Source organism: Parus major, chromosome 8, assembly GCF_001522545.3.
Source record: "Parus major isolate Abel chromosome 8, Parus_major1.1, whole genome shotgun sequence".
Classification (NCBI taxonomy): Eukaryota; Metazoa; Chordata; class Aves; order Passeriformes; family Paridae; genus Parus; species Parus major.
Window position 1 is genome coordinate 2,203,074 of NC_031777.1, and position 15,882 is coordinate 2,218,955.

General features: G+C 53.8%; 1 protein-coding gene across 11 annotated transcripts in view; it reads right to left on the reverse strand.

The window, feature by feature from the left end:
- Positions 1 to 15,882, reverse strand: part of CACNA1E (calcium voltage-gated channel subunit alpha1 E) — a 102,793-nt gene that overhangs the window by 34,655 nt on the left and 52,256 nt on the right. For all 11 annotated transcript variants that reach the window (XR_001523141.3, XR_001523142.3, XM_015636484.3 and 8 more), the window contains exons 9-19: positions 9,080 to 9,195; positions 8,063 to 8,116; positions 7,610 to 7,735; positions 7,133 to 7,342; positions 5,764 to 5,876; positions 5,419 to 5,531; positions 5,154 to 5,285; positions 4,762 to 4,834; positions 4,242 to 4,359; positions 3,858 to 3,925; positions 2,165 to 2,262 (exon numbers count right to left, since the gene is read on the reverse strand). Coding sequence is in view for 9 of the 11 variants with exons in the window: in XM_015636484.3 (XP_015491970.1) it covers positions 2,165 to 2,262; positions 3,858 to 3,925; positions 4,242 to 4,359; positions 4,762 to 4,834; positions 5,154 to 5,285; positions 5,419 to 5,531; positions 5,764 to 5,876; positions 7,133 to 7,342; positions 7,610 to 7,735; positions 8,063 to 8,116; positions 9,080 to 9,195 (1,221 nt within the window). In the remaining 2 variants the exon portion in view is untranslated. The remainder of the gene's footprint in view (positions 1 to 2,164; positions 2,263 to 3,857; positions 3,926 to 4,241; positions 4,360 to 4,761; positions 4,835 to 5,153; positions 5,286 to 5,418; positions 5,532 to 5,763; positions 5,877 to 7,132; positions 7,343 to 7,609; positions 7,736 to 8,062; positions 8,117 to 9,079; positions 9,196 to 15,882) is intronic.

Below are 15,882 nucleotides of genomic sequence, written 5' to 3' on the forward strand. Positions count from 1 at the left end.
TCCTAACAGTTTGAAGGCATCCTCCCCTTGCCTTACAACTTGTCACAACACCACCACGTCAAAAGTCCCTCCTCAGCTCTCTCAGGGTGCTCTAAGGTCTCCAGGCTTAACAACCTCAACCCTCCCAGCTGAGCTCACAGGAAAGGTGCTCCAGTCATGCCGGTGATTACGGTTTCCATGGGAAGGGCCCGGTGCCACGCTCGAGCATTCCCACGGCAAGCGGCCGAGCCTCCGGTCCCATCTGGCCGCCCCCGAGCCATCCGCACCCGGCTACCGACACAGCGCTCTGGCTGGCCCCAGGGCCACCCACGCCATCCCTGGCCAGGTGGGAGCAGCCATCCATCCCACGGCGACCTGCACGTTCCCGCGTGGAAACGGAGCCATCCGCGTCCGCGCGCGCACGAAGGCAGAGCCCGGCTCGGAGCTCCCAGCTCCCCTCAGTGCCAGCTCTGCTCTGCCTTGGCCACCGCCTTGTTGTCCCCACGGTCCCTCCACAAGCTCAGCACCACCAAACCACACCAGGCCTGAGGCTGACTGAACCATCAAGCCTCACCCCGTGGCAGGACCTGACCCCAATCCATCCCGAGGATGGAGGATGGAAAAAATCCCGAGTGGGAAGAGCTGGAAAAAAGCCCCGTGAATATCAATACCTCCCCTTTCAATGCCACCAGAACAACAAGGAAAGGTTGAAGAGATCTGTTTTTCCCTACCAGCTCTATATGACAATGACCAGAGAGCTCTATCAGGGATGTGCAGTGTGGAAAAATCCTTTCCTGCCCTAATATATTCCATCTCCCCCTCTTCCTCTCTCCTATCTGTCCATCCCTCAGCCTCTTCCGCAGCCTAAAGCTTTCTATTCCCTCTCTTCATCCAGCACATTCCCACTGGTATCCAGAAACAGAGCCAACATACAGACTCCACCACCTCTCCCCTAAACCCCCCCTAGTCCTTGAGCAGACATGGATTTATTGGGAATATCCCATCAGCACCAATCCAGGCTTAAAATCCACGGCTGCTGGGGGATCAGGAAGGCTTTACAAGCATGCCCCGTTCCTGGTGCCCCTAAAACCACGTAGGATGTGGGACCACAGCATCCCATCCTTGCCAAAGCAGGGAGGGGGATGTTCCCAGGGCTGCCTGTGATCCCCCTTCCCAAGATCAGCACTCGCTTGAAGACAGCAGTTTCTCTCAGCAAATCTGCAAAAGTACAAGCTTGGCTGGGTTTCAAAGCATAACGAAACCTAAAATTCCCTGGGAAGGGATTCTATATAAAAAAATTTAAAAAAAAAAAAAAGGAAAGAAAAAAATATAAAAAAAAAGCCAAGAAGAGGGGAAGAAAAAAATAAGAAATAATCCCTTCAGCTGTACTGAAATGTACTGTTTTGGGAAACAAATCAAAACGCCTCGTTCCAATGTTGACTTTGAAAGTTTTATGTGATTTAGACCATATGACACCGCAGAATAAAGAGAAAAAAGGCAGCTAGGAAGGAAAAAACAGAATTTTCTCTCGCTGAAATGCAGAGACAAGGCTTCTTAGCACCATGCTGGAGGTTTATGTGGTTTGGGGCTTTTTTTTCTCACTCAAATCAAATTTTCGTACAATCAAACATGGTTTCACAAACCTGCTCCATCTTTCCTAACTGCATTCACTCCCAAGGAAGGAGCCCGAGGGAGATTTGTGACACCACTGCTCCCTTCTCCCCCGGTCCTGGCTGCTCTCCTGCAGCTCTGCCATGAAGAAACACTCCCCAGGAGCAAATATCACCCCTCCTCAAGAATAACTTGAGATACCTTCCTCCTCCCCAGCCTCCTACCATCAGCCCTGAGTGCTTGGGCTCTATATTTGGGGCAGAAAGCCTCTTTCAGCATATTTTTGCCATGCCCAAGCACTGAGGCTGCAGCTTGGTGTAGAGGTTGGCAACTTCAGGACATCCCTGGTGACCCATTCCCCACGCTGTCACCTCTCTAAAAGCACTGCTGCTCATGGGGAGCACACTCCTAGACCTCCATCCATCCATCTTCAGGATCCCAGAGAGGGAGTCACCCCCTTTTTCTTGTTGGCAGCCCCCCACAGCTAGCCACGCCAGGCTCTGCTGAAGCTCTGTGCCCTTCTGAGCCTGGCTGGGCTCGAGGGTCACCAGGGTGGAGTTGGGGAGTCACTCACTCGATAGCAGGCATGTTTGGGGCAGACATGGGGCTGACTTCTTTGGCTTTCTGAAGGGCGTGCTTCTGGTTAAAGGCCTCCTCTTCCTCCTGCTCGTCCTGCAGAGAAAAGAGGGGCATTGCTCAGTGGGATTTGGGGGGGTTCCAAGGGAAAGCTCAGCCACTGGGAGCAGTGAGGGATGTGCAGGGTGAGGCTTGAGGGAGTGAGGGGGACCTGTACTCCTGATGCCTTGGAGGGGCTACCTAGAACACAGGCTAGACAAGGTTAAGAGAGTAACCTGGGTATTCATTAAAGGCCTCCAACAAGTGCACCTTGGGTGGTGCAAAAAGCCTCACAGAGGCTACACCCACCATGGACAACAGCCACAAGGTTTTCAGACAATTCTAAGTTTGATCCATTACATATCAGGGGTTAATCCTCCAGTTACAGCTTCAGATAATGAAGTCACATTCCCCCAGTTTGCTCCCCCGTAATTCACTTTTGTCTGCACTTTTCAGGGCCTGAGGATGTAAGGCATCCTTGGGTTTCAGGCCTAGAGGAATCGTTTTGTCTGGCCAAAATGTAAGGACAGCTGACACTTTCTATGGCCTTTAGAGTTATGCAGGAATGCAGTACAGGATTTGGAAAACACAAAGGCTGAACTCTTAAGGCATCACTTCCAGAGACGCTTTTTTTCCCTTGTGGGAGGATTTATTTCCCTTGTGCTGTGGGGATGCAGGTTCTCCACCACACCAGATCCTCCCCGAGGTGTCAGAGCTGCTTAAATGAGTGAACCCAGCCCACTCCAGGCAAGAGCTGAGCTGAGCATGGTGGGACCACCCCAGACCAGCTCAGCCCTCCCTTCTTCACAGCCACAGGGGCCAGACAGGCATCCCCCAAACCGAGTGGGAGGTGAGGCATCCATGAATGACCCTGCCTGAAACGGGGATTGCTTTAATGAGTTTGGCTTTGTCTCCGGAGCAAAGAATGTCATTAGGAGTCATTAGTGAGCATTCAGCCTTTTCCAAAACTCCAACTCGCTTAATTAACGCTGCTGGTACCCGTGGGGCTCTCCCATATCTCCAGGTAGCCCCTGGAAGTGCCATCTACACCCCCCACCCCACCATCAGAGTACCCCTGCACACACCCCTCCAGTGGGGGAGTGAACCAGCACTTTTTTGGGTCAGATTTACAGCATCGTGGAAGCCTCCCAGGGATGTGAGCAATACCATGGGCTCCACAAACATCTGGGATCACTGGTCTGCCCCAAAGAGTGGCAACAACCCTTGCAGCTCTCTCCTGCTCACCGTTATCCAGATGGTGCCCCAACAATTTAGCGTTCCCCAAATATTCCCCAGCATGGTCTTAAAAGCAGCTGAGCACCAGCCTAAATTGCATCCTAAATCACATCTGCTGCCCTGTAGGCAGACGGAGAATAAATATTGACACCAGTGGAAAATGCTTCCCACTCCACATCTGCAGATAACAGATAGCAGTCCCCACACAGATCCCACCCAAGAGGTGAGGGTTGTCTCCATCTGACTGATGGAAGAGGGAACTGGGGATTTTAAATGGAGAAATAGTTAAAGCCACGCTCGAGGTGTGGGTGTTCCTGGAGAGACCAGCGGGTTTAAGCATTTTCCTAACCCAGAGCCAAAATGGTTTTGCCCCCACTCACTCCACGGGACAAGGAAAAGGAGCGTCAGGAACTCACCTTGGTGAGCTCCTGGGCGTTGGCCAGGTTGTCCACGGCGATGGCCAAGAAGACGTTCAGCAGAGTATCTGAGAGCAGCTAAGGATGCACAAGCCGAGTGTTAAGGACATGTGTATCTGCAGCTCCCAAGGGAGGGTGGCCTGGACGGCTCCTGGCCAGCTCAGCCAAAGGCACAAACTCCTCCCCATCCCACAGAAACCGCCCTCAGCGCACCTCCCCACAGCTCCTCCTCTGCCTTTGGGACACCCAGCGCTGCTCCACTGTGTGGAGGGTCTCCCTCAGCTGGGAGGGGAGGGAGGAGCAGCAAGCAGGGAAGGGGATGCCCCCGGGGAGGGTGAGGAGATGGGGTTCTCAGCGCTGAAAGCGCAGCAGCCCGGTGGATACAGTTTCCAAACAAGGTGAGGACGATGAAGTAGATGGAGGACCACATCCCTGAGCGCACGCCTCCCTGGGAGCGGATGCCGTTGTACATCACCTCGTTCCAGTCCTCGCCCGTCAGGATCTGCGGGGACACAAGGCAGCAGCTCTGTCACCTGCAGCTCCCCGGCACCGCGACATCTGTGCCACCAGCACGCGGGAGCCGCGTGGGACACCCCGAGTCCTGCAGGACAGAGCCTGAGGTAACCCAGCTCTGCAGCTGCAGCACCTCAGGGAGATCCCATTGGGCACCGATGAGGATTTAAAGCCTCCTCAGAAGAGTTCGAAACTCTTCATCTTCTCTAACAGAGGTGGAAGAGTTTCCACCTCTTTCCATCCACTTTGTTGTGCAGGAGAGGGAGGAAGCTGATAGAGGGGAACTTTTTGGTGTAAAGACCCCCTCCCATGGGGCTCCCTTACTCCATGGGGGAGTAAGCAGGTGGTCCCAAGCCCCTTTTCTTGAGTCTCCTGGCAGCCCAGCCCCTACCTGAAACACCGTCATGATGGCTGCAGGGAAGGTGTCGAAGTTGGCTGATGGAGTCCCATCCATGAAGTTAAACCTGGAAAGGGATCCAGGTGAACATCAACGAGATGAAATACCAAGGTCACCGAACCCCTGGCTGCTGTGCTATCAGTTTTCTTGTGTTTAGGAGGACCTTTCCCCACTCCAGAAAAGGTCTCCTGAGTGTTTGGTGCCAGAAACCTGAAGGTCTCCTGGCTAGAAGGACCCACACAGCCCAAAGGCAGCCCTCGAGCAGGGATTTTCGTGTGGGAGGAGACTGAGGGGGAAGGTACAGACTTGCTGGGCCCCTAAAGAGATTGGCATCACTTGGCTTTAACACCAAGAAACTCCTGATCCTCAGCCTCGAAACGACATACCTGCCTCCAAACAGCTGCATTCCCAGCAGGGCAAAGACTACAATGAAGAGGAAGAGGAGGAAGAGCAGACTGATAATAGATTTCATGGAGCTCATCAGCGAGACCACCAAATTCCTCAGGGATGCCCAGTACCTAGAAAACAGAGATATTGCTGGAGCACTGGCAGAGGTGCTGATGCCATCAGCAGGAGAGCAGGAGTGACTGGATCTGGGCTGCAGCCACAGTCTGAGATGGAGGATGACGGGCACTGATGGTGGGTACGCACTTGGTTATTTTAAATATCCGCAGGAGACGAAGAGCTCGTAGGACACTGATCCCAAAAGAGGTTCCTGGTCTGAATATAGCCCAGACCACTTCGAAGATGCTTCCCACTGTGACCTGAGAAGCAGACACAGCCACAAGTCAAAGGCAGGCTCAGGATGGGAATCTTAACATCCCTGAAGACGAGGCACCCACCACCCAGTCCAGGACCTGGTGTCTCAGGCTGTCCTGGCAGAAAGAGCTCCCTGCCCACTGTGAGGGCCATCCTGATCTCCCCCTTGGTGCCTGGCTTTGCAGGCCCCTGCCAAGCATCTCCCCCCAGACCCACAGCATCCCTGGGGCCGCTCACCCCACAGTCGAAGCAGTTGAAGGAAGAATGGAAGTAAAGGCGTGGCCCCATCCCGTACATCTTTAAGGACATCTCCAGAAGGAAGAGCCCAAGAAACAGGAACTCTGCATAGTCTGGAAGACAAAACCCAAGTGTGCTTGAGGCATGGAGCTGAGTGGAGCACCAGCTGGGCATCCAGCACATCCCACAGAGATGGGACAAGTCAAGGACTATGCTGCATCCCCAAACTCTCAGGGTCTGGGATGAGGGAATTTTATCTGCGAGGAGCTAAACCGTACGTAACAGAGCATCAAGCCCATGAGTTAATCATTCAGGGAAGATGCACCAGTGTCCCAGAGGATTGAGAGGACCAGACATGGCCAGCACAGAGCACAGCAGCTCTTTGGCATTAAACTACAGCGGCTGAGGAGCCTACACGGGCATCAACCACACGACACTGTAGGGGAATATCATCAACCTGGATTAAAATCATTGCATGGCTGGAATTTGGCCAGGGAAACAGAGCCAAACAGCCAAAAGCCTTTCCAGCTATTTCATGAACATTTAGCAGGCAAGATCCTGGCTCTTCACCTTTTCCAGAAGATGCTTCTCACCACGACCAGCTGCCATACCACACCGCAATGTGTCGGGAGCCCGGCAGGACTGAGCCTACTGCTGCAGATTTGGGTAGAACTGGGGCTTGGCAGGGACATTTTCAAGGTGAGGAAGAATAACACGTCTGAGAAAGCAGCACTGTCCCCTCTGCAGCAGCTCAGGAGTGACACAGGTGGGGCTGACCACGCTGCTCTGCAGTAGCCCGTGCTGCAGAGGACTTGGCTGCAGTTCTTCTGAGACCTGACCTTGTGTCCTGGCCCATGCTGGGCTCAGGGAGGCTCCATGACCAGCAGCCTCCAAGCCTGGGATTCCCTCGCCATGCTCTGCACAGAGATTTTAACCAGGGTGCTCTGCCATGACCAGTCCCATCCCTGCAAATTCACACCTTTCCAGCAATGGCTTGTGCACATCCAGAGGTGGCTCTCCAGCAAGCTTTCCATCACCACTGCTCACAGTTTTGGGATGAACTCCACTGAGACTGGCAGTGTTTCTCACAACAAACACATCAGACCCAAAGGACACGAAGCCAGCACAACTCCTCTGTGTCTGCTCACAAGGCTGAGACAGCCCTCAGTGGCCATGGGGGCCAAGGGCACAGCTGAATTAAATATCTGTAGGTGTTTGCCACCGACAGTGGATGGAGCTGAGGGTGCTCCCCACCCAGCTCCACCCTCTGCGCCTCGAGGCAAGCAGTGAGGGTGCGCTGCCACCTCCAGCCACTGGAGATAAGAAGGTTTTTCCTGCTCTCCCACCAACACCAAGCCCAGGGACTCACAGAGGAAGTGGGTGAGCCAGGCTGGCTGGTTGTGATGGACGATGGCCACGCAGGCAGTGTTGAGAGCCACCAGGCTCAGGACGATCCAGTAGAAGACCTGGGATTTGACCATGTGGCGAACGGAGATGCGCAGGAGTCGCTCCTTGTGCCGTAAGTAGGAGGCACCGTCCACCCTGGCGCCCTTGAGGCCAGACTGACTCGAGGGGTTACCTGAAGGAAAAAGAAAATGGGGAACAAGGAGTTGGATGCTCCAGCCTCTGCTGCAATGTGAGACAGGACAGATGGCTCATGGACATCGCTTTTGTGGGGCACAGCTCATCCAGAGCAGTTTATGTGGCACAGGGTGGCCAGCAGGAGGTTTGCTGCTAAACTAGCAGAGATGTCTGGGCTGTGGGGCTCTCCAGGTGATGGGTGTGACTCTGGGAACCCAGTCAGCTGGCAGAGGTTTGGGGGAAGCAAGCTGCAGACTGCACTGACCCAAGGTTGGATGAAGACGTCTTCTCTGCGCCAGCCTCCGCTCGCCCACGGAGGCGATGTCGACACAGTGCTCGTCACCCGACATGGCATCCGTCCTGTTCCGCTTGATGGTGGCTCTCCTGAGCACTGGGAAGGCAAGAGGAACAGATGTTGAGTCTCAGTGGCCCAACTCTGCCAGTAGCCAGCTTGTAGCACCTGGTGGTCAGTACTCAAGTCTGGTAACAGGACACAGAGACCCCGGTGATCCAGAGCTATCCCTGGTGTGGGATCAGACACCTCCCAAGCCTGCCACGCTCTCTCAGGTGCCCATCCACCTCCCCTCACCTCTCTCTTGGGCTGCAGACCCCACTGGGGCCTCCCCAGACCTCCCATCACAGCTGGAGGGTCTGAGCCTCCAGCTCTAGGCAGGCAGAAGGAAGGGCAGGCAGATTTTAAGGGCAGTGCTGGTCTTACCTTCTAAGGCTGAGGTCCCCGAATTTTTGTTCTCTTCAGCCAGCATGACTTCCTCTACGCAAAACACACAGTTCAGCATCAGGAGACAAGGCACTGTCACGTGTCACTGCCTTGTACCTAAGAACTTCCCCCAGCCCAGAGGCTGCCTCTAGATTGCAAACTCTTACCAAATATTGGTTAAGGACCCAGAAACGAATTCTGGAGGGTGACAAGTGGCAGCTACCAAACTTTGCATCAGAAAGAAGAATTAATTGTGGTCAGCCCTTCTCCCTCCACTGTCATTAAGCTCATGAAAGAAGGCGAAAATCGTAGGCAGCTCTGGGGCTCAAGCCACCCAGCCCAGAGCTAAAGCTGTGATCTGGTGCTCAGGACTCATTTGAAGACACCCATCTTTTACAAGTCTGAGCACTGGATGGAAGTGTAAATCTTCCCTTCCCAGAGCTGAATGTGCTGACCTGATTCCTACGAGGAGCAAGCAAGGACATGGGCTGTGGCAGTTTGGGAACCAACACCCACAGGCTGTCATGCCTGGTGTCAGGAGGAACCTCCACCACCCCCAGCCCAGGCCCAGGAGTCCCGAGGTAGGAACCAGTAAGTTTATCCCCTCCAGATGGCTCCAGGAGGAGATTCAACCGGAAAACCCCTCTCCCTGTTCACTGCTCTTCTTTCCCACTGCCCACCACTGCAGGGGACTCCAGCAAACTCCAGGAGAGAGGAAACCATGGCAGAGCACAGCTGACAGCCGTGTTTCTCACAGCCCCCCTGGAGATGTAACATGCTTTGTGCACAGAATGTGACAATTTCACCCCACAGAACACGAGGACTCATTGGAGGTTGGTGATCTCCAGCATGGTGGGACCACCCCACCAAAGCTCACCCATGCACTTCACATCACCATGGGAGCACCTTGGGCGCTTCGAGGCTCAAGGATTCCTTTCTATCCTCAGCAGCCCAGATGACCAGCAGTCTGTGGTGCCCCTTGTCCCCCCAGATGTCCCCCTGGCCACCATCCTTTACCCGCTTTGTCTATCCACGCCCGGTAGCCGTTGAGCTCCCGCTCGATCTGCTGCTGGCGCCGCAGCTTCATGAAGGCTCGGCGGTTCTCCACGCGCTCTCTCTCTTTGGCAAACTCCCTGGGGAAGGGCAGAAGGCAGGGGTGAGAGCAGGGCCGAGGGGCAGCAGGGTGCCCAGGGGGCTGGGGAAGCACGGCACAGAAAGCAGGGACCATGGTGATTGTTGGGGACACGCACGGGGCCATCCCCAAAGTGCGTGAATGGGTGAATGACCAGGGAGGAGAAAAGCAGGAATGGATGGATGTGAGCAAACTCCCTGCTTGATTACTCAGATGCCACTCAGGGAGGGTGGTCCCAGTGCCACCCAACTCCAGAGCCAGCTCAGCTTCTGTGTGTCCCTTCAGGGAACAAAACCTGGGCTCTGTGAGGAGGCAGCCAGGGGATGGAGGGGGGAAGGTCCCGTCCCTTGCTTTCGCCTCCTTTTCTGAATCCTTTTCCTTTCCAGCCTCTCCTTGGAGAATTTTCCCAGAATTTGAGACATGCCTGATCTCTGGATCTCAGGGTCTCACAAGAGCTGTCCAGGTGTGATGACCAGCACAGAGACCCCGTGCCCCATCCCCAAGTCCCCACAGAACTCCAGCCCATGCCCTCAGCCCCTTCCCGATCCCAGGATGCTCCAAGGGAAGCGTGATTACCAAGAGCAAATGGCACTGTTCCTCTCTGGGAGAGGAACATCTCTCTCCCCAGAGACCAGCAGCAGTCTCAGAAAATAAAAAAAACTATTCCAAAGAACGGAAAGAGCTGGTCTGTCTGCTGCAGAGAGCGTTCGAGTGCATTACCCCAGCTGAGCTATTACACCCTGATGCTGTGTGGGCTTTTGCATGTGTGTGTGTGTGTGTGTTTGTGTGGAAAGCCCGGAATGTTCCCTGCATCTCTTGTTTGAGATCCCCAGACAATTCAAGCGCTTTTAATTCCACCCCAGGAAGGTGAAGTTTCCTGCCGCTCTGGCATTAAGTGTCAAATGACTCCCCCTCCAGCCCTGGCTTTCAGACTGAAATGAGACTTTCTTCCTGGGGCAGGGAAAACAAAAGGCAAGGAAGAGAAAAGCAGCCTCAGTGAAGGGAAGGAGGGTGGGAGGAGATGGGGGAGAAGGAAGGACCTTCCTGCTAACAGTGAAATGCACTCTCAGTTTTGGGCATGCCACATCCTCGCTCTAGCTGGAGGAAAGGCAGGAGAATTCTGGCTGTCCTATCACCCCTCACCACCCTTTGTTTGCAAATTTGGGATGTCAAGGAATGAGAAGATGCTGTTTGGAGGCAGAGTTGGAAGGGAAGCTGCCTGTCCTCCTCTGGTTTGGTCCTCTGGTCCTCCCAGCTCTGTCCCATGGGCCATAATTCCATGGCAGCCTGGGCAGCACTTTTCCCAGACCCCATAGATAACAAATCCTAGAACTATTTGGGTTGGAAGGGACCTTAAAGACCATCTCATTCCTTTCCATGGGCAGAGACACCTTCCACTACCCCTGAGAGTCCCATCCAACCTGGCCTTGAGCACTTCCAAGGATGGGGCAGCCACAGCTCCTCTGGGCACCCAGTGCCAGGGCCCCACCACCCTCACAGGGAAGGATTTGTCCCTAATAACTAATCCAACCCTGCTCTCTGTCAGAGAGAGCCATTCCCCCTTGTCCAAAGCCCCTCTCCAGCTCTCTTGAAGCCTCTTTAGGCACTTGGAAGGGGCTCAAAGTTTTCCCCAGAGCCTTCTCCTCTCCAGGCTGAGCAACACCAACTCTCTGAGCAACTGGGAGAACTAGGGAAGCTCCTCCTGATTTATGTCAGCTGAGAACCTGGCCACTCTCTGCCGCTCCCTGCTTGCCCATCCCGCTGTCCTCCAGCTCCTTTCGCTGCGTGGCAAGAGAAACCAGCATCGTGTGCCCACAGTGGAAGCCACCCAGGAGGACCAGCTGAGCCTCAAACCTCCTTTTCCTGCAGAAAAGTGCCTCAAGCCACCTTTTCCTTCCCCCTGGCCAGCCCTTTTGCTCATGGAGCACTAATTTACAGGAGGCTGGTGCTCAGGGACGAGGTCCGTGCAGCTGCGGCGGCGTCTCCAGGGGAGTCACTTCCCACTCACTTGATCCCTAATGGAGCTTAATTGCTTTTGTCCATTAGAAGGAGGAAGGGGTGGCAGAAAGGGGAGGGAGGGAGGGAAGAAAAGTTAATCCCAACTTAATGAATTATTACATTTCAGAGAGACACGTTCCCGAGCAGGGCAGCAGCGGGGGCTGGTGACATCTGAGAGTGGGTAGGCGATGCTGACAGATCAAGGATTGCTCAGAGCCAATTTGCAGCAGCGGGTAGAGATAATACTGTGTGTGAGTGAGAACAGGGCCAGCCATGGTGACTGACAGCTGCTTGGGAAGGCTCCAAGTCACAGGCAGGGCAGCCTGGCATCGCCCGGAGAGCGGGTGCCTGCCTCCCACTGAAGGGCTCTGCTCCTGCTCTCTTGGGGTTACATCACCAGGAATGGCCCAATTCTGCCCTGCAAAGAGCCCAGGGTGGTGCTGCCCCATGGGGTCCCTGCAAGGGGGCTCAGAGCACCCCAGCAGATTGCACAGTCTCCACCAGCAGCACCTCTGCTTGTCCACTTGGGTCTACGGGCCCCAAATCCCAATGGCTCCAGCTCAAAAATATCCACCCCTGACGGCCAAGATCCGTGGTTGTGTCATTGCAGCCCCTCTCTGCCCAGCTCTGTGAGCTCTAGAGAGCTCTGGAGGCAGTTGCTGAAAGCCCTGGTGGGGTTTGGGGATCAATCTGTCCTCCTGCTCCCAAGGGCACAATTCCCCCATCCTCCGTGCCCAGTCCACTGGGGCAATGGGAGCACAGATGTTTTGCTCCTCCTCTGCCTGTAAATTCTCCTCCACAGCTTTGGGATTTCCCTCATCTGGCCTGAGAGCATCTCTGCTCCTGGCAGAAGACCCTTGGGGAAGCCACCATGCTCAGCCACATTCTCTCCAGGCCCCCACAGACACCCTCACACCAGGAAAGTGAATTATTCCAACGTTATCTGCTCTAAGGACTGGAAAACCCAGGTCTGGTTTCAGTGGGAGAACCACTCATGGAAACATCCAGCTTGAAAATGGGTCTGCCCCTTAAAGAAAAAAAAAAACCAAAACACAAGAAAACAGGAAAAAACTCCAACCAACCAACTGCAAGAAAACCAAGAACCAAAAACAAGTTAAGAGAAAAGAGTATCACAGCTACTGCCATCCATTTTTCTGCATTTTAGACCATCTTTGAGTTCAAAGCTGGTAAATAGTGCTGGTCACATCAATGTTGTGGCCTCCACGCTGTGAAACAGCAAACCGTCTATCTTCAAACCCATCAATTCATCACCTCTCGCCTCTATTAAAGATGTTTCCAGCAAACCAGTTATCAAATCAGCCTTAAAACAACTTCAGGCAGCAGAAATGGATGGGAATCAGAGAAGTACTGGGTCACACACTGAGGATGAGGCAGCAGCACCACCCTGCTGTGAAAAAAAACCCCAAATATAATGGGATGCAGAACAAGAGAGACCATCTCTTGTCCAAGCAACTGCTCTCCTCAGGTCTTGTGGGGGAAGCTCATGGCTCCACTTCAGGTTTGAGCACCACAGTCTGCCTCTGAGACTCCAGGAGGGTGTCAGAGAAGGTTATGGGACAGAACTGACAACAGACGGTGAGGCAAACACAGCTGAGACAGTTGCAAACCGGGGGGATCAGATGGTATTTACCCAAGAGGTGTAAAGGAACTGAAGTGAGAGTGTTGAACTGACTGCGCAGTCTGTAACCTGGAGCCTCAACTCAAACAGACGGTGACAGGCAGAACTGGCACTGCAGGCTGGGATTATTGCACTGAACCCATGGCACAGGCAGGAGCAGGGTGTCCAAAAGGTACAAAAACCTCTGCAGGGGGAAGGTGTCCTTCATAAGCCTGCTTTGAAGGACACCACAAGTTTTTCAGTGAGGGTAATTTGTTGATTTAAGTTCAGCTGAGCTGCCAGAGCCAGAGAAGACTCAAGGCCTGGCTGGATGGGGTCCTGGTCTAGTTGAAGATGTCCCTGCTCATTGCAGGGCGTTAGCCCAGATGGCCTTTAAAGGCCCAACCCAACCCATTCTACCATCCCTCAACAAAGCCGCGTTGCCTCCAGACAGTGTCTGCAGCGCAAAGCGGCGAAGAGAAAGGATACAAAAAGAAAGGCAAACAGAAACACCCCGTTTGTTGTATTCCCTGTCCAGCAGCTTTGATCATCCCCGTGTAGCTGGGCGGGAGCTCTGTGTCACGGCGGTGTGACAAACCTGCAGTGCGAGCGCGCGGCTGACGCCGCTGAAGAGAGCACATTTATAGAGCGCTGGCAGTCACACGAGCTGGGGAAGGAGAAGCTGACAAGCTGTTGGTGACATGCAACGGTAAAACGGGAAGGAGCTGGGAGAGGCCAGCCCTGAGATTACCCATTACATCACTGTCCCACTTAAGAAGGGGCAGGTGCTGAAGGGTACCTTCTACCTTGCTGAGAACTTGTGGTTGTCCACCTGGATTTCTCCGAGGCCAAGTGTGCTGGGACCAAAAGGAGTGGGGAAGTGGACACTTCAGAAGGGAGAACAATCCTGCAGGAAGAGCTGGACAGGCTGGAAGAGTGGGCTAACAAGGACTTTATATAGAGAAGCTGTGGTTGCCCCATCCCTGGAAGTGTCCGAGGCTGGATGGGGACTTGGAACAACCTGGTCTAGGGCAAAGTGTCCCTGTCCATGGCAGGAGGGCTGGAATGAGATGATCCTTACGAGGTCCTTTCCAACCCAGGCCATTCCCCGATTCAAATATAAGGTCTTGGACACAGGAAAACAAAATCCAGGAGGACAGCACAGGTTGGGATCTACCCAGCTGGAGAGCAGCCCTGTGGAAAGCGACCTGGGGATGAGTTCAGTCTGAGTGGGCAGCAAAGAAAGCCAACAGGGTGCTGGGCTGCATCAAGAAGGGCAGAGAAGAGAGCCACAAGCATCCTGGCTGTAGACTCTCAATTCCATCATTTTTCCAAGGTTTGTGTCGCTGTCCCACTGCCCAGAGAACTCTGCAATGCTGCAGCACAGGCAGCAATAGCACGCTCAGCCCACGCTGCAAAGAAGCTGCAGAAGGGTCTGGCAGCCCCAGCAGCAAGGAGCAGAGATGGCAGCTCTTGACTGTGTTTCACTCTTATCAGGCAGGGCTGGCATGAGCAGCGCAGCTTCAATGCTTCAAGAGCCCCGGGCTTTGTTCACAATCACTCCCACTGGCTCATGCAGTGCTGGGAAAATGTCACTCCTCCCTTTCCCTCCTATGCTCCAGTTTTTATCCCCTCTGTAAGCAGAGAACATCTTTATAGTCTCCTTTTGCATGCGACAGCAATCCGCAGATGAAAGGTGTGTGGTCAGTACTGCAGGTGAGATGTAGTACGGGGGGAAAAAAAATAAAACCCACATCAGTTTTCAACCTTTCATCACATTAACTTCCCAGGAGCTTCCAGCACTCCAGTCCACACCTTCTTCACCCAACAGCAGTGCCCAGCACCCTCTTGCCAGGATGGAGCTGCTGCTGGAGGAACTGAGCATCTCCAAAACCATCCACCGGCTCACAGCTCTGCGGCCACGGCCACACGATTGCTGCCATCAGCCAGGAGGGCAGAAATTACCATAATCTGGAACAAACAACTCCAAAAGCAATCTGTAAGCAAGCACTGTCTGCTGAGTGCTTTGGTGAGAGGATCAAAACGGAGCCTTTTCACCCACAGCCCTGCAGACCACAGGCAGTCCACGGAGCAGATTTGCAAAGAGGCAGGAATAAGAGCAATTTTGAAGCAGCGGAGACATGCTGGCAAATAATTTGCCAGGAGAAATCAAAGGGGAAAGTCAGCGAGTCATCTTTTTCTTGTGGATTTTTTATTTGTATTTTTTTTTCCCCTTCTTCTCCTTCTCGCCCAGCTGGCTGTAAGAGGAGTCATTATTCCCTGTGACAGCAGAAGAGCCGGCACAGCAGCCACACACACGCCTCTTGTCAGGCAGCTTGTTTGCACGGGGCTTGGAGCCCTGGGCAGAAAGGTGGCCCAGCAGAGCACGGCAGAGAGGCACTTGTTGAATATGGATGCCCACCTGCCTGCTGAATAGAGATGAAGGTCCCCAAGACTGCTTTGCCTGGCCTGTGCTCAAACACCACGGCGATGGCAAAGAGCTCTGGGCGTGGACGTTCCTCGTGCATCCCATGGTGGTGCTGGGGGAGCTGGGAGGGGCACCACAGCCCCCTCCTCTGTCCAAAAGGGACCTCAAACATCGAGTTCCCAAGCCCAACACAAATGCAGACATTTCACGTCTCATCTGAGCCACGCCTTGAGATCCTACAACCAATTCCAGGGAAAAGCCAACGTGGTGCCTCCAAGCTTTCGTACTTCCAAATCCCAAGTATTTCTTGGGTGTAGAACCACAGACTCATTCAGGTTGGAAAAGCTGAAGGTCCTCAAATCCAACTATTCCCACAACAGCACCGTGTTCACCGCTATAGAATGTCCCTAAAAGTCACATCCACATGTTTTTCAAACACTTCCAGGGATGGTGATTCCACTACTTCCCTGGGCAGCCTGCTTCAATGCCTGACCATTCTTATGGCAAAGAATTTTGTTTGTTGACACCTTGCTGGGAACTTTTGGTCTCCCCTCGAGCTTCCCTGCGTTGTGATGTGTCCCCCAGTTCTCCCTCCATGAATCTTTGAGACATTAATCCTCTTCCCAGTGTTTTTGGCTTCAAAG